Below are 16,684 nucleotides of genomic sequence, written 5' to 3'. Positions count from 1 at the left end.
TTTTCATTCACACAGAACTGGCTCGTCTGTTCATCTTCCCTTAAAGCATTCCATTACATCATAACTAAATAACAGCAAAACACAGTCCTTGTTGTGCGCAGAATGCTCAGATATGTTGACCAGTATTTTAAAAAAAAGTAGTGCAGCAACATAGTTGAGGAACTACTCAACAATGGAAGGTAATCATTAATCTCATCAACTACTGTACACAAGTGTGTGAGTAGAAAACACAACCCCAGTTACCTTAAACTCTAAAGGTTTAGTTTCGTTTCCTTTTTTTAAATATAAAAGAATGACCATGTTTTCAACCCACATACCTAAGTTTCTTAATTGCATTACAGGAGCTTTGACATGTTTCCCACTTTAGGAGTGGCCAACACACGCACTATGGACAGTCTGGGTGTGGCCATAGTAACTGCTGCTGAGTTTCACCTGAGAGCAAAATAGGAAGTAGTGCTGAAACACTCAGGAGTTACGTTTACTTTGGACTCTCTTTCTTTTGAAGGTAAGACTGAGCTGTTTTATATTTTCTCTTTGAGCCTCCAGCGCTCCACAGAGGCACACTTGATTTTCACTGTTGTTTGTACTTAGAGAATAAACTAGTTCTGCTGCTTGTTTCACATTGACAGTCACTTTACTGTCTCTGAATCCAGATAAGAGCAGTAATTCTTCTACTCCAACGTGCATGTTAGAGTTAAGGGTAAACAACTCTATTAGAGATGTGGATGAAAACTAGAGAGAAAAGTAGAGGTCTTTTCTCTTAATATATTAAGAGATGAAATAAGATCATTCAAAGACAGTCAGTCAAAGGATGTTGTTTGAATATTGTCTTCACTTCACGCTGTTTTAACTCTCAGGGTCACAATGGAGCCTGTATTCAACAGTATGAAGCTAAAGGTGGCCGTGCTGTGGATTCTTACAACTCTGCTGAAGACAAGTGAGTCTAATAGCATTTCTCGGCTTCGCTTTTTCCACTTTCTGATAAGTGAGGGCAAACATCATATCTGACACGTGTTTGATTGGCCCTTTCTTTACCAGTTCTGAACATGGAGCGTAGAGAATATATGATCACTAACAGGACAGGTGTTTTTCTCTCCTGATCTGTGATTCCCTCAGCCGACGTCTGATTCGACGATCTGACAGTAACAATACTGAGTAGATTACATTGCAGACGCTCCATGAACCATGAATACATAATGTGTGTGGCAGGCAGGGCCCCCTCTGCATAACACATCTGTTGCTGCTGCTAAGGGTTCAAGCTGCTGTGTGCATTTGTTGAGTCAGACCCGAACAGTCTTTACAGTCACCGGTAGAGAAATAAGTGTTGGGCCTCCATCCAAGCTGCCGGGTTTAATATATGAAGAACATAAAAACAGAGGTAGAATTAAATCAAATGCATGCAGCTGAGAGAAAATAAACACTGTGCATAGAGACTACACTCAGAACTCTGATCGTGTTCCACAAAAACGTCCTAAACCCTAATTTTGCACGTCCTCCTCATCGTATCAGAGGTTTACTGCTGGCCATAACGAGCCTGGATTGACTTCCAACAGTAAATTGAGAGGGAAGTGTTCTGCACCTGTCGCCTGGGCCAATGAGGAAGTGCACGGGATTTTAACACTTTTAGCCCTTCAACATTAAACTCAGTGACTGCGCTCGCTGCCAAGTTAGCTTAGCTGCCGCTCCACTTCTTCACTTGGATCACAGTGTTTTTGCCCGAGGGGTCTTTCACGGTGTAAACATTTGATTGACTAATTTGAGCTTTCTTCAGCCTCCCTTCATCACATCTGCCACTTAAAGGAATTTCGTAAATACCTGCTTTGTTTTCGCCGCAGTGACATTAAAGTGCACAGTGGATTTAATGATGAGCTGTGTCAAAAGAGGGTCTCATCTGTTTTGATCATCACGCTCCATTTAGATGTTTAGCGAAGGTAAATCATCTAAATGGGAAGGAGATGACATTTTCTGAGACATTAAATGGCAATTTTGCCAGGATAAATAACTTGTGCTGAAACGTGTTGCTGCGTTATAATAATCGGCGCAGAGCTCTGTCTACAATTGTCGGGCTATCAGGAATAATAACAAATCTGTGGCCATAAAGAGTGAGTCAGCAGGGCGTGTGTCACCTCAGAGACAGCTTTAAACTGCCACTCGTCAAGTACACTTTTCATGTTTGCTCATCTACTCACTTTTCTCTATCATTTCCAAATCATATTTTCTGGAGAATTAATGAGCCTCCAGAGTTTTAACACTTAACGATAATTATGAACACCACAGGAAGGAAGACTTCTAGTATGTTATCAAATAAACAAATCTGATCAAAATGTTTCTCTCCCTTCAGATGTGATGGAGGCGCTGGACATAACATCCTCAGGGCCACAAACCATTCAAAAGCCCCTGGGTGTGACAGTCACCCTGGGGTGCACCTACACCCCCAGCCCCCAAGACACTGGTGACTTGGACATCGAGTGGTCCGACCTCAGCCCGGACATGACGCAGAAAGACCAACTGGTAGGTTTACTTTAGAGGACACGGAGGTAATTAGACTTAAGCTCTCAGTAAACAACCAAGAGTGAGGGTTTTATTGTTTTTTACCTTTGGGCTTTGTATGTGGAAAAACCTGCTTTGAAGATTACTCAATACACTCTCTGCCTCTCAGATGATGTCCTATACAGGGGGTCAAACGCACTACTATGGCGACCCCAGCAACTCCAAAAGGATCCGCTTCATAGGGGACCCCAAGGTGGGGGACGCCTCCGTCTCCATCTCGAACGTGTTGCCCTCAGACACAGGCACCTACCAGTGTAAAGTCAAGAAAGCGCCGGGTGTGGACACACTGAAAGTCACACTGGTGGTAATGGGTGAGGAGAAATACCTGAATTCCAGTTCTACCTGCTCATTCTCTCAGTCCTCTTATTCTTCCATCAGACGTTGCTCTCACCTGCTCGGAATGTTTATGTCTCTTCTAGTTTCTCAGTCGGTGATCACACCTTTTGTCTCCGTTGCCGAAACCAGCCTCATTCTGCTCTTCCACCCCACCCCCCCCACCCCCCCACCCTCCAAGAAATACAAATACAAATCTAAATAAAAGGTTTTGTGCCAAGTGTTTATATTGTTTCCTTCCTCTATAGTTCCCCCCTCAGTGCCAAAGTGTTGGGTTGATGGTGGAGAGGAGAAAGGGGGTCCTGTCTCCCTCCGCTGTGCAGATTCTCGAGGATCCAGCCCTCTCACTTATACGTGGACGAGAGAGAGCGGGGGTGCAATACCAGTCGATTCAACCCAAAGTAAGGAAAGAGCTCTTAAAAACACGAAGAGGCTTTTTCCCATTAGCATACATTCATGATGCTGAATTCACTCTCTTCTCTCCTTCAGACCAGCAGTCTGGGGAGCTGTTGATAAGAAACCACACAGAAAACAACGTTGGAACTTATGTGTGTGAGGTGAAAAACGCTGTGGGCAAGGAACAGTGTAAATATGAGCTGCATGCATACAACCGTAAGTCTATAAAAACATCAACTAGTTTCAAGTTCGTATCCTGGAGGAAGTTTGTTTTCCTCTTTCTGCTGAAGTTTGAGTGTCAGCTGCATGTGGTTGAATCACATGTACAGTCAGCTTCAATGTCATCTCTTGCAGCAACCAATAAGGCGGGTGTGATAGCCGGGGCGGTGATCGGGGCTCTGCTGCTGCTGCTGCTCCTGCTGCTTCTCATCTGGCTCCTGATCTGCTGCTGCCACAAGCGCCGCTATGAGAAGGAGGTGGCCAATGAAATAAGGTGCAGTTTTTCACTATTTCAAACAGTGCCCCCTCTTAACCTGCCTGTTTGGAGAGCATCGTTCGCTTGACCTGTAAAATCGCTCCAGTTTAGAATTATTCCTTGTCATTAGTGAGTCCCCATCGAACTGTTCTACAATACACTGTCACTTCTAATCGTTTGTGTGCTGGATGTTCTGTGCAGAGCTTTTTATAAATAGTCTGTGGTGCAGAGTGAAGTTAGAAAACGTTGTGTTCATCCTACCTGGTTTGTCTGCAGGGGAGATTTTATAGTTAATGTTCTTCATAAAATCTAAAACTGAATTTCCTGTTTTATTGTTCACATGAGTGGTTTATATATACGTTTGAATGATTTACTGAACTGGTGTTATTTTTTAGCTCATTATGTGTCAGCTATTTCAGAGGTCTGTTAATCAACTGACACAATCTTCAGACCAAAGTTCACAGCTCTACAAAATAAATGTTTTGTAAATGCGCTCGTAAAGCATTGCAGCAACGAAACAAATGTGGAGCTTTTACTTTGAAGACAAATTGCGAATTGTCCCGGTTTGAACCAGTTGTCCCCTGCTGCTGTAGTTCAACAGAGGACGAAGAGGAAGACGTGTCCACAGACTGATGGCGCACTTCCCTACCCCCCACTGACGTCAACAGAGAGCTGATCGCCTGTTTGTTTAATTTTGTTAATAATGAACGTATCATGGGACCAAATGGCACCACGTTTTGACAATGCTCTTCCCATGACCACTAAGAAAACATATGTGGAGTGTGAAGCCGATAAAATGAAAGTTTTGCGAGACATGCGTTCCACATACAGACAGATGTATTGTAGTAGGTAGATAATAATCCAGAATCAAAGGATTAACAGATTTATGCGTGATTGACTTGTCTCTGCAGGGAGGACGTCCATGCCCCAGACAGCCGACCCACCAGCAGGAACTCCAGCTTACGCTCAGTCCTGGGGTACCGCACTCACCCCGGGGTGATCTACAGCTCCGTGAGGAGCCACCTGCCCAGAAGCAGTGCACCACCGGCCACTGCAGGAAACAAATCTGCTCAGCTCCAGTACGACCATAAATACGGGTATCCTGTGTAGCTTCACAAACTTCCTGTCTTTGGTAGAAAGCTGAAGAAGAGACTTGTAAAGATTATTAATGTGTCTTGTAATGAATGTACAGTAGGTCTGTGACAAATTGTGCAATACAATATATTTAACTGGAGAACAATGGGAGTGTTGGTATACAGCTACTGGGTACTCTTGCCTCAGCCTTTCGACAAATATAAATCTGCAACTGGTTGGACTTTCATGCTGATCTGATTTTACGCACAACAACACAAATGTAAAAGCCCCTAACACCTCAATTAGACAAGCATCCATATTTTAGCGGTGATTGACTTCAATGGGTTTTCCCAAATGAAAGCTCACTTGGCCACAGTGTCTAACTCTGCGTTTTTCATTGTCGACACATGTGGCTTTGTAGTTGTGTGATGGCTTTTACATTCGTGTTTTGCGTCAGTGCACTTGTGTGAGAAGTCTCGGCCATTGCCTTTGTAAATAAGAATAGTTCTCATAATTCAAAGTCATTGTTACACTGATTATTAATTAAGCTAAAGCTGTTGTGAATGTACACATTAAGAAACTTGTATTATTTTTTTTCTATCATGCTGATGAAGCTCAATTTGTTGAGCACTTTTTTAAATAGGATAAATAAGAACAAAACTCAGTAGAACAAGGTTTGAAAGATGCAGGATGTGAGAGCTGTTAAAACTTTTTTTAGCCTCATAATAAAATCATACGATTTGTTTTGACATGCAAAATAAAGACAAAAGACAATTATCAATGTGATCAAATACGACTTAATTAAAGAGGATCTAAAAGTAGTAAACTGGATACTGACGGAGATGTTACTGATCATAACAAATTTCTGAGCTAGAGTCAGAATCCTGGCAGGCGCTGAAGTAAATTTTTCATGTGATTTTCATTCTTGTGTGAATTTTCCCTCTGGAAGTTTTCTGCCGAACAAATTGCTGTGAACTTGCTATGTTTGCGTTGTGTGTTTGCAGCCGGTAAACTAGTCATCGGACTAACAGCTGGTAGTTCAGTCACTAACCAGCACAGGGGCTGCAGCCTCGCCACGCTTCAAAAGAGCCTGCGTTGGCCTGAGTCCCTCTTCAAACTGTGTGTTGAATTAATAAGAGCTGCTGGGAGGGGTTAAGGTTGATGGGCCTCCAGTGATAAGGTTCGGCCCAGGACCTTTATTAAGGGAAGGGGCCGGTCGAGGGTGGGCATTTATTCGGAAACAGTGTTAATATTTCATAGGATTACAAATAATAAGAATCATCAAGGTTTTAAATATTTCACTTGCATGCTTCTCTTTTAAAGTAGCTTTACTTTAGAGCCACACAACCAAACACACACGACACTCACAAGTACTGTATCTGCATGTCAACATCTGTATCTGTCTCATTGCTCAATTCAATCCCAAGCCTTTATTTCCACTGTTTTTATTCTACATTGGACATTTTTTTGTAATCGGTCCAGTCTAGCATGTGTTCTACTGTTGAATGTGAAATAAAAGTGTTTGTAATACCAGTTTAATACCATTTTGTGAAAACTGCAAACATGAAATGAAATTCCTTTCTATATGTTCTAAAACAAACCGCTCTTGGCTGGAAAAACCGCCCAGACGACACTTTGTTGGATTTCAGAGAAAGTTCTGCCTTCTAGGAAACTTAACACAAAATGACGGTTGCCAGACAAATATTTGTAATTAATTATTGTTTTATCTATTTCTCCATTCCATGCATGGATTAAAGGGAAAGACTTGCATGTGCAGAAGGCTTTTGTTCACAGGGAACTGGTCGTGGACACGTACACTCTGCAGAGTGAGCACTGAAGATATGAGTCTCACTGACTGAGCGCTCACATCTAGACTCTGAATGCTCCTGCATGAAAAATAACCTTTCTGTTAGTGTACAAAAAGGAAAAATCCGGCCTTGAAATTTAACGATGCATACTCTTAACTAAGTCAAGGTTCGGGATGAAAACTCAAGGACAAGGACCTTGGAAAGACACGGTCAATGTAGTTAAGGTCCTGTTTTGACAAGATAGTTGTGTACTAAATCATTGGAGAAAGAGGAAATATAAATTACACAGAAAGTGGACGTGGTCCTAAATGTCTGTCAACTAAGTTTGTGTCCTCCACAGCACAAACTACAGTGATAAGGCTCTGCATTAGTGGAGCTCCTGAAGGTGATTCAAAGGTGAGTTGCTTTTCTTATCAGGTAAATAGATGCGTGCAAGTGTTTTTGTGTGTGTCGGTGTGTGTGTATGTGTGCATGTGCGGGTGTGGGTGTGGGTGTGTGGGTGTGGGTGGTGCGGTGTAGCGTTTTTTAATATGCGACCGAGCTGCAGGAATAAGCATTTGCATGTGTTATGCTGCACAGAACAACATACTGTACAGTAAAGTCACTGCATATCCATAATGGGCACATGTCCTGCCCACCCCATGTCACCTAATGCAAATAAAGCTCCACCACTACCTGCTTTCGTAACTGATGCAAATCATCACCATTTCTCATGTATATATATCCCAGTCAAGGAACGCTGAAATCCAACTGCTTCTCCTTGCTGTGTGCATCCTAAAGCCGTCTCCAAGCTAAACTTAAGGCTCGGATAAACAAAAGGAAACAGAGGATTCTTCAGCTGAAGCCAGAGATATTGAGTCAGATAGCACATTGAGACGACGCGCAGGCAGAAGAATTTAAGCAGAAACCTTGAGTAGGATTCAGAGGGAGAGAAATCCTCATCCAACCCAGGGGAGCTTTGTTTGAGGTAAAATGACAGATGTTTCTGACTCGTAACTGCTCTTAACTTCTTCACAGCTTAGCCGCACATTGCATGTGACCACCCAAATGGTGGGTTTCACTGTATGTTTTCACCAAAATAGATTTTATTTGAGCCCATTTGGTTATGTTGAGTGTATTATAAAAGCTGAACGTGTGCATCTTCTCCCCAGGCCTCAATGACAAACTGGGACTGATTCCATTCTGTGGAGGAAACTACGAATCGTCTGGTTTGGAGTGTGCACGGATCATTTCAGGCCTCTTCTCTGAAAACAGCAAAATAAAACACTCCCCACACACTCTGAGGCTGTGCGGTGCACTGGTTTAAAGATTGATTTATTCTCATAAAGTTTCATTTCATACATTCGGAGTGAAGATTATTATTATGTTGGGGACAAATAAATTGGTGATCTGGGTGATGACAGGTCTATTTGCTGTCACCACTGTATTCTTCAATTTTTACATCGTCTTGATGAGTCTATTGAGATACAGGCAGAAAAAGCAGTGGAGTCCCAGTGAAACCATCATCATGGCTCTGTCCTTGGCCAACGTGGCCCACCAGGTGGTCTGCTACATCTGGATGACCATGGATGAGGTGGACATCAAGTGTCTCATCGCTCCGACGTCCTACACCATCGTTCTGCTCATCATCTTCAGCCTCAAGTTCACCATCATGTGGGACACCAGCTTCCTCACCTTCTACTACAGCACCAAGCTGGTGAACACGCCCAACGCCTGCTACACCCACATCCAGACCACCATCCTCAAGCACGTAACCTTGGGAGTTTTCCTCATCCTGCTCTTAGGCCTGGGCACCTGTATGCCAATGTTTGTGGTGTTCCACGCTGACAACAAAACCAAGACGAACAAAGATTGCGGCATTTTGGTGCCCGACACCCAGCCTGGCCAAATTTACGAAGTCATCTATCTGCTCCTTTCTGATGTTTTCCCAGGGTTGCTCATGGCGAAATGCTGCATCTCCATCTCTTTGCACCTGGCCATCCACCTCCGTAACATGAAAGCTAGCAGCAACGGAGCCCACCGCCCAAAGCTGGGCTCTCAGATGAGAGTGATCCAGATGGCTTTATCTCTAGTGGCCATCTTCACTGTCTTCCTTGTTGTTGACCTGTACGTGAACTACCAGATAGCTGTGAACCACAAGAGCGCCATCGGGCTCACGTTCCTTTTCACGTCCATTTACACGACCGGCGCTGCCATGGTGCTGATCTACGGGAAAAAGACCATGTGGAAACCTCTGATTCACGACTTCAACGTGTGGCTGGATATATTTCCTTGTCTGTCTTGTCTGAAGGTGCCTGAAGAAAAAGCTACACCCAGAAATGAAGCTACACCCAGCGCTCCTGCATAAGTAGAAAAGTGAAGTGAAGAAAATGTGTTTCGCAATCAGTAATTGCAATATTTTTTTTCATCTTTTGTGCTCGCAGTTTAACCCTTGCCTTACCGTCACCATCTCTTTACAATCTTCTTAAACCAACAAGCTTTTTAAGCTGGGTAACTGCCTCATTATCCAAATCATGAGCTCATCTCACTACACCTTTGAACATCCATATTTCACGAGTGCAAATACTAGTCAGACCTGCAAAATAGCTCCCGAGCATTGCTTCCTGGACATGATGTAACTCTATACCCATCTCAAAACTTTGAAAAATACATGTGACTGTGGTGAGAATACAGAGCATATCAATAAAACAAGAACTAATCCACAACCTGAATTCCTTTTTTTCACTTTTGCATCACTTTAAGAGTATTGAGTCAGGTTGCACGTGGTTAAAGCTGCTCTTTGCGGAAAGAGTGTGTGTGTTTTTAACTGGAAGGCACCAGCCATGAACTTGACAAGGGGAAAACCCTTAAAGTCAGCTCCTTATCTTGTGTATCTGCTTGATGGTCCTGAACAGAGGTCTATGTGTGCGCTTTGTTCGACTGCTTCCAGGTGTGACTGTGTGTAACTGTACCTGTGTGGGTGTGTGTGACTGGGTGTGAAGCTGGGCGTTCCTAGAAAATGCACTTAGTGGCCGGCAACCCTTACCCTGAGTAAAAAGAGGTCTAGAAAAACCCAGCAGACCTCTTTGCAATGCTCCGTTAGTTCACACCCTCTGGCACCACCTAGTGAGGTTCAAAGCAGAGATACGACAGTGCAGCTAATCCCACGCCACACAGGGGCTCAGGATCCCTCCAGCTGCTCGATGGACAAAGTGAGAAAAGGCATATTTTCCTTTGATGCAGGGGAGTTAAGTCGCGCCAAGGCCTCGGCTTCAACTACTATCTGTCTCTGTGTGTGTGGGAGGGAGCTGGCTTTAGCGTGACAGGGGGGAGAACAGTTCATTATGACTAAATAGTGGCCAATATGGATGCAATACTCATGGGGGAATATTTCATTTCAAGAAGTATTAGTATCATTACCTCTGCAACAAAAGTTATGTTTTCATCACTGTTTGTCTGTTTGTTTATCAGCTAAATCTACTAAATCGATTTTCAAAAGAACTTGGTGGAAGGACGGGACATGGACCAAGAAAAAAAAAACCTTAAATCCAGACAAAGGGGCAGGTTCAGAAATCTTTTATCACTTTTTACAATATTTACATTTTTCACTGAATTCCCAGGGAATAATTCATGAATCTTCATGGGGAAAAAAATCATATTGAGGGGACTGGTAACTCTTGAACAGTTGTGGAGGTATATGCGCTCTCCTATTCTAGTTTGTAGAAAAACAAGTAAAAGTCCTGCATTCAGAACTCTTATCAGTTCAGAAGTATTATCTGCAAAATGTACTTTTTAAATGAAGTGGGACCATGATTCACAAAATAAGCATCATACTTTAAACTACCTATTAAGAAAATATAGTGCGGTTATTATTGAAGTGAGAAGTGAGGCTGTCTCCTCCTAGACTTCTGCAGAAACTGACCTGTTTTTGCAACCAGTGGAGTAGCCCTCCGCTGGTCGTTTGAGAGAATACAGGTTTCAGGCACCGGCACATTGGCTTCACTTTCCAGACCTTTACATCCATTTTTATACACCTCTACTCACCAGATAAATCTGAGTGGTTGTGAAGTAACAAATTAATTTGTAGTGTTTCAGTTGTATTTATTGCGTATTTGTTGCTTTCTTTTTTGTCAGTGGACATTGGATCATTTGACCCACTTGGGCTTAAAAACATCTCGGAGTAAATACTTGTTTGACAGAACAGTTAACAACTCAAAGACGTCTGAGAGGTAATAAGGACCAGGCACTTCTTTTTCACGAGGGTTCAAGTGCCAAAAAGGTTTGGATGTGCTGGTTTCATCTCAGTGCATCGTACTGTATTTCATATTTTTATGTGAAAGCTTAATCTGGAGAGTAGCTGTCCGATATAAACGTAGTGGAGTAGAAAGTACAGTATTTCCCTCTGGATTTTAGTGGGATAACACAGCTATATAAAAACTGCACTTAGGTATATGAGAGTTCACAACAATCTGCAGGAAGTAGAATTGCTTTCAATAAGGGCTGTTTGAAGGTGATCCAAAGTGTGTGGCGTATAACAATACACAGTGGACATATACAGTAAAAGTGTCAACAGCCTATTGTCAGTTAAAGGGAAGCTGGAGCGACGTGAAATGAAATTGAAGGAAGGAAGCTGTAGTGATTGATGGCCCCAGGTTCTTTACGGCATGAAGTTGTAAACATATCAACAATATGGAGATTGTTTCCATGGAGATTTTCCCGAGCATCCAGCTGAAGCAACGCGGCTCTCGCTGCTCGGGGGAACATCACTTGTAACAGTCATTGCTCCTGAGACGTGTGCATAGAGCAATATCCCGTCGCCCACAATCTGACAGGAAGGAACAGGCAATTAGCAATCCAGATTAGCAAGAGCAGCACCCATCAAACAACTCCTGTAAACATCTCGTAAACTCCTCCTGCTGCACAGCTTCCCCAGATAATGCGTCCCTAGCTCGTGCATCAGAGCTGGAGGCATCATTTTCCTGCACCTCGTTGTATTTGAAATACATAAATCAGCAGTTTTCATGGCAGCGTGTTGGATGTTTGAAGCTTGAAAGTGTCATTTTTTGGTGCCATCAACAGCATCAAAATGACTGTTTCCATGTGGGAACACAGAGTTGTCTGTTTACTCCTTGAGAAAGGATTGTACTTAAGAGACGCCTTTCTAAAATAATCGATGTACCAAATCACAGGAGACACAGGTCTTTCAACACGTCTTTATTTTTGTTCAGTCAACAACGTTTGTTCATAAAAAAGGATTCACTATATATCTCTTGAGGCATTTTATGTCTAATGTTCTTCTTAAATTCTTAAATCCTTGATCAGAAAATGTGTACTGTACAAAAACAGTTAATCCCTTGAATAGCAATTCAAAAAAATCTAAAAATAAACCTATAATATCATAATTGTAAATTCAATGTGATCATTTTCAGAACATGCATAGATTTGGCACTGTTAAGTCATATACAAATTTAAAAAAAATGTCAGCAGTGCACATTAGAGCCGTTTGCTGAAATTAGACCTAAATTACTCTGGATACAAATAAACCATCGGTATCCACACTACATGTGCAAAAATAATGGAGACATTAAAATTCAATGAATAGCAATAATTTAAATTTCAATAATGAACGGATAAAAAAAAGAAAATGGAGGAACTCCTGAAATATAAAACTACAGTGAACTTCAAAGACACTTTTACAGAGGCTCCCATTGATTAAAGGACCAGTTCGACATTTCCCTTCCTTACTCAGAGTTACATGAGTAGATCGATACCTATACCTATTTAATGTCTGCATATAAAATACATAGCTGGATGCGACAGCCTGTAAACTTAGCTTAGCATAAAGACCAGAACTCTTTATCATAGAGAAGAAAAATCATTTATTGGCGCTGATTAATTACACCTTTTTGTAATTGCTTAATTTGATCAAAGTAAAGTAAAAACATCACGTTGTGGATTTAGAGTTGGGTGGTTATGTTCGGATCTAATTCAGTTTAATTTTTTTATTAAAGTTACCCTCCATTTCCAGGCTAAGCTAAGCTGACCCGTTTCTAGCTCCAGCTCTGCATTTATCATACACATATGAGAGTGGTATCTATCTAACTCTTGACAGGAAAGGAAATAAAGAGCTTTCCCCAAAATGGCGAAAGCTGAACATCAACATCAATGTGAGGCAGTGGAGAAGCATCAGTTACAGTATTCAGTTGATCATAAACATCGCAACACAGTTCGTACCACATTCAACAATGCCATCCAGTGTTTTTGAAACATCGCGTTTTAGAAAAATTCTGCTTGATCATAATGTGACTCAACGTCATCATCAAACACAAAAGAGACAAATAGCAGTTACATTCTGTGCATTGTATTCCCTGCTCTTGAACAAGTTTAACACGTGTCTACCGCAGCTTTATCCTGTTCAAATATGGAATGCCAGTGAACAGAGAGTGGGGGGGAAATAAGTCATCCAGTGTCACTCCAACACATAAAAACTAAACAATACATGGCAACATTGGTCGTTCCTTTTCCCTGCGAGTGGTAACAACACCATGGCAACTTTCTTCCAGAATAAAAACATCTAATCAATGTCTCATTATCTCTTAAAATGCAAACTGAATCCAAGGCTGGAGTGACCTCGTGCACCCGACATCTTTGTTCTATTTTTTGCCCGTAAATATCTTTCCTCGCGGCTTCAAAAATAAAACTGCTAAAACTCCACAACAAAGCACTTCTTGGAATTATAACCGACTTGCATCAGAAAGATTTTCTGCTGAGAATCCTGCGCGCAGCCCACGTAGACGTTCCAGCATCTGTACACTGCTGTGGCATTTCCTCAGTGCACTTTCACCACTGCCAAATCATAGCATTAGTGGCACTCTTGTACTTTGAGACGTAGGTGTCGCCTTACTGCGGGGTGGGGTCATACGCCGGGAACATGGACTTCCGCGTCTTCGGAGGAGGTGGCGGTGGCTTGCTCTCAATTTTCATCGGCAGCGGAGGAGTAAACTGTGGGGGGAAAAAATAGTTTAAGTTAGGACTTCAAATAAAGAATAAAAAGCTGAATATTTTAACATTTACCCGCCATTAAATATGCAATAGCGTAGGGGTGCTATTTTCTGCCAGCAGATATACCTCTGAAGAGAACCTTGTGCTGTCAATCTCGTGTGGGTGTTTCTTGGGAGGCATGGGTGGGGGGGTCCCTGGGGTGTCGAAGGTATTGGTATCACAGTCGCTGAGAAGTGACGAAAAACCTGACACATGGGAGTGAGGAAACAAAAGCTTATCAAACAGCATGCATCTGTGAATATGCCCGCGTGTGTGTGTTTGTGTGTGTGTAGACCAGAATGTTATTACACAACGTTAGCAGGCATGATATCCCTCCTTTCCTGTGTGTGAGGTGTAATTCTTGAGAGTGATGCAGTGTGTGTGTTTGTCACAAGAGTCCGTACTGGAGCTGCGTGGTGTGTGCGGTGTGTTCGGAGAGGCAGGTAGCGGGCTGAGAGGGATAGAGATGCTGAGCTTGGACGAAACCCCCTGGAACAGCGAGAGTGGAAGACGTTTGTCTCCAAACTGTAAGCTCTTGGGCCTCTCTGGAGGCGTCTGGAATAAAAGTAGGAAAACAAAGATATGAGCATCCATGCTATTCCCCCATTCACAAATAAATCACAGAAACATATACAATCATCGGAGTGAAACCTTGGTATATTTAAGATGACAAAAGTGTTTTTATTTAAAAAATTGCTCCTGCACATAAGGTTGTACCTCATCAGTGTCGGACTGCCTCTCCAGTAAGACCTGAGATTTGCTCACACTCCACTCCTTCCTGTTCTTTCGAGCAATCCTGTTGTCCTCCTCAGAGCGGGACAGGATGGAGGCCCTGCGATTGCTGGGACGGGACAACAAGGCACTGCTTGTGAATAATCAGACATAAGAGAATCAGAATGACAAACAATGCGTCAGTGATAGATGTAAGTCGTCTCTTATAGGGAGGGCAACACAGGCACACGATATGAAAAGCAGACAGGTAGAGAGGTAGACTAAAGGAGCAGGGAGAGGATGCACTGATGCGAGGACTGACTCTTGGGAGGAAATGCCGGAGGGTCCGTCTGAGGATGCAGAGCCGCTGGAGAGGCCTGAGGAGGCGGAGGAGAGGGTCGAAATAGTGGACATGCGGCGCAGGGTGGAGGACAGGATGTAGGGCATCACCACTGAGCCCACGCGGCTCTTCTTCTTTTCAGCAAGGGAACAGGGCTGGGACACACAAATGGGATTAAGCATCATCAGGGAATCTTGGCAGGGGAGGAGCACAGTGACAGGCAAAAGCACAGGTCACACCAGGCTGGCTAAAGGAAGATTTATGGTCTCGGGCTAATATAATGTACACTCCGCTTTGAATGAGAAGCATTTGATAGGAAGGCAACAGGGCCAATATCTAAAGTTGGCACCCTTTTTACATTAAATTGAGTTTGGAGTTGGCAACACACCAAGGTTATGACGCCATAGTGCTTCTCCACTTTCTCCCGAAGGTCTTGGAAGCAGGTAACCATTCGGTTGTGTAAGGGCTTCAGCTGCTCCGTCGTCTTCTCCCCATGGATGCGAATCCCATCTGCCAACAGAGGGATCTGGAGGGGGGGGGGGGGGCACATAAGTGTCATAAACCGCCTTCTGCTTCGGGGTCAATGGCTGCGATGGTGGAGGGATTTACCTGCAGAGCGATGAGCTGTTTAAGGATCTCAATACTCTCGTGTGCCTCTGGATGCTCTTGCATGTAGGTGTCTGTAAAGAATGCCTACAAGAGGATAGAAAAACAGGATGAGTAGGTTTCGAAAAACGCAGGCTTTAAACAAGACAAACAACAATGAACAGGTTTACACAGCAAGACAGAGAGGCCACAGTGGTTCCCTTGGGAATAAAACTCTGTAACAGGCCTGAAGCCGGGTTCAAGTCATGAAGAGGAGATCAAACATTTATATTATGTTTGCAGTTGTATGATTTAGCTTTGTTCTTTAATAGCAGTTTATGGTTTTCCACATTAATAATTTAAACGAACTGTGCACAAACCAAAACCTGATTTAGTAAACAGCTACACCCTGCAGAGGCACAGTGACATAATTTTTGTGGTTGATGGTTGTGACAAGGGGGTTACACTTCATCTGTGTTTATTTATTTGTTTGTCTGTTTACAGGAGTACACAAGAGCCATTTATAGTTCTGGATCAGTGGGCGGATCCAGGCTATTTTTATTCACTTTCTTTACAATTGTGATTTCGTGATCAACATCAAAATCTAAATCTAGTGAATTTAAATGTAATGTCATAGGGAGACTGTTTGGCTCGAGGTGCCCTCTTTACTGAGGGCCATTCTAGTTTCATCTACATATATTTGTAATTTAGCGGGATTAAGCAAAAACTACGAGACAGATTACCACGCAACTTGTTGGATGTGGTATGGGTCTGGAAGGAATTATCAAACGTTGGTGCGAAACCAGATCAGGGGATAACGGAATTATTGTCCAGTTTCATGGACAACATGAGATAGAGCTTCTTTTTGACATTGTCACTTATTTCCCATGAAATATTTCATATATTTTACAGAAATTGTTCTTACACTAAGAGAATCCTTATTTATAAGTGTGAGCAATTTGGTGCAGCTTGATTGAATCTAAGGGAAATGTTGATCCTTTGTCGAGGTATGTGCTCTACTGAGTGTAATTCTAGGTTCTCTATGAATCTGAATGATGCATTTAAAATAATGGTCTTTTTCACATTCGTTAGCTCAGAGGATACAAGATTAAGATTAAGATTAAGATATGTTTATTCATACCAAACACATGCACAACACACCCATGCAATGGCAGGCAAATTCAACCTCTGCTTTTGACCCATGTGGTGCAGGACACACAGAGCAGTGAGCGACCATTTACGGCGCTCGGGGAGCAGATGTTGGGGGAGTAAGGTGCCTTGCTCAGGGGCACTAGACAGGGTAGGGAGACTCTTGGATTTTTGGACAGATCAATCCAGGTTCGTCTTTTGTTGTCTCTCCGTGGAGTTGAACCAGAGACGAACCAGAGACCT

General features: G+C 42.8%; 3 protein-coding genes across 4 annotated transcripts in view; 2 read left to right on the top strand and 1 right to left on the bottom strand.

The window, feature by feature from the left end:
• Positions 1 to 383: 383 nt before the first annotated feature.
• vsig8b (V-set and immunoglobulin domain containing 8b) lies at positions 384 to 6,361 on the top strand. 2 transcript variants are annotated; one of them, XM_062384090.1, is made up of 8 exons: positions 384 to 505; positions 858 to 937; positions 2,342 to 2,511; positions 2,660 to 2,861; positions 3,132 to 3,284; positions 3,373 to 3,495; positions 3,634 to 3,772; positions 4,666 to 6,361. In XM_062384090.1, the coding sequence occupies exons 2-8, from the start codon at positions 865 to 867 to the stop codon at positions 4,862 to 4,864; spliced, it is 1,059 nt and encodes a 352-aa protein (XP_062240074.1). In that variant the 5' UTR covers positions 384 to 505; positions 858 to 864; the 3' UTR covers positions 4,865 to 6,361. The 2 variants fall into 2 exon arrangements, with proteins under 2 accessions (XP_062240074.1, XP_062240081.1); XM_062384097.1 differs by lacking the exon at positions 384 to 505 and adding an exon at positions 566 to 700.
• Positions 6,362 to 7,867: 1,506 nt separating this feature from the next.
• LOC133949979 (uncharacterized) lies at positions 7,868 to 9,265 on the top strand. The gene has a single exon (XM_062384110.1). The coding sequence runs from the start codon at positions 8,000 to 8,002 to the stop codon at positions 8,981 to 8,983; it is 984 nt and encodes a 327-aa protein (XP_062240094.1). The 5' UTR covers positions 7,868 to 7,999; the 3' UTR covers positions 8,984 to 9,265.
• A 2,548-nt stretch (positions 9,266 to 11,813) lies between these two features.
• Positions 11,814 to 16,684, bottom strand: part of dock5 (dedicator of cytokinesis 5) — a 34,103-nt gene continuing 29,232 nt past the window's right edge. The window contains exons 45-51 of the mRNA XM_062384052.1: positions 15,317 to 15,400; positions 15,096 to 15,233; positions 14,690 to 14,862; positions 14,374 to 14,497; positions 14,061 to 14,211; positions 13,744 to 13,862; positions 11,814 to 13,617 (exon numbers count right to left, since the gene is read on the bottom strand). Coding sequence (XP_062240036.1) covers positions 13,516 to 13,617; positions 13,744 to 13,862; positions 14,061 to 14,211; positions 14,374 to 14,497; positions 14,690 to 14,862; positions 15,096 to 15,233; positions 15,317 to 15,400 — 891 coding nt within the window. The 3' untranslated portion in view covers positions 11,814 to 13,515. The remainder of the gene's footprint in view (positions 13,618 to 13,743; positions 13,863 to 14,060; positions 14,212 to 14,373; positions 14,498 to 14,689; positions 14,863 to 15,095; positions 15,234 to 15,316; positions 15,401 to 16,684) is intronic.

The sequence above is a fragment of the Platichthys flesus genome, chromosome 3 (genome assembly GCF_949316205.1).
Source record: "Platichthys flesus chromosome 3, fPlaFle2.1, whole genome shotgun sequence".
Taxonomy (NCBI): Eukaryota; Metazoa; Chordata; class Actinopteri; order Pleuronectiformes; family Pleuronectidae; genus Platichthys; species Platichthys flesus.
The sequence above is the reverse complement of the archived record's forward strand: the minus strand, read 5'-3'. Positions and strand labels throughout refer to the sequence as shown.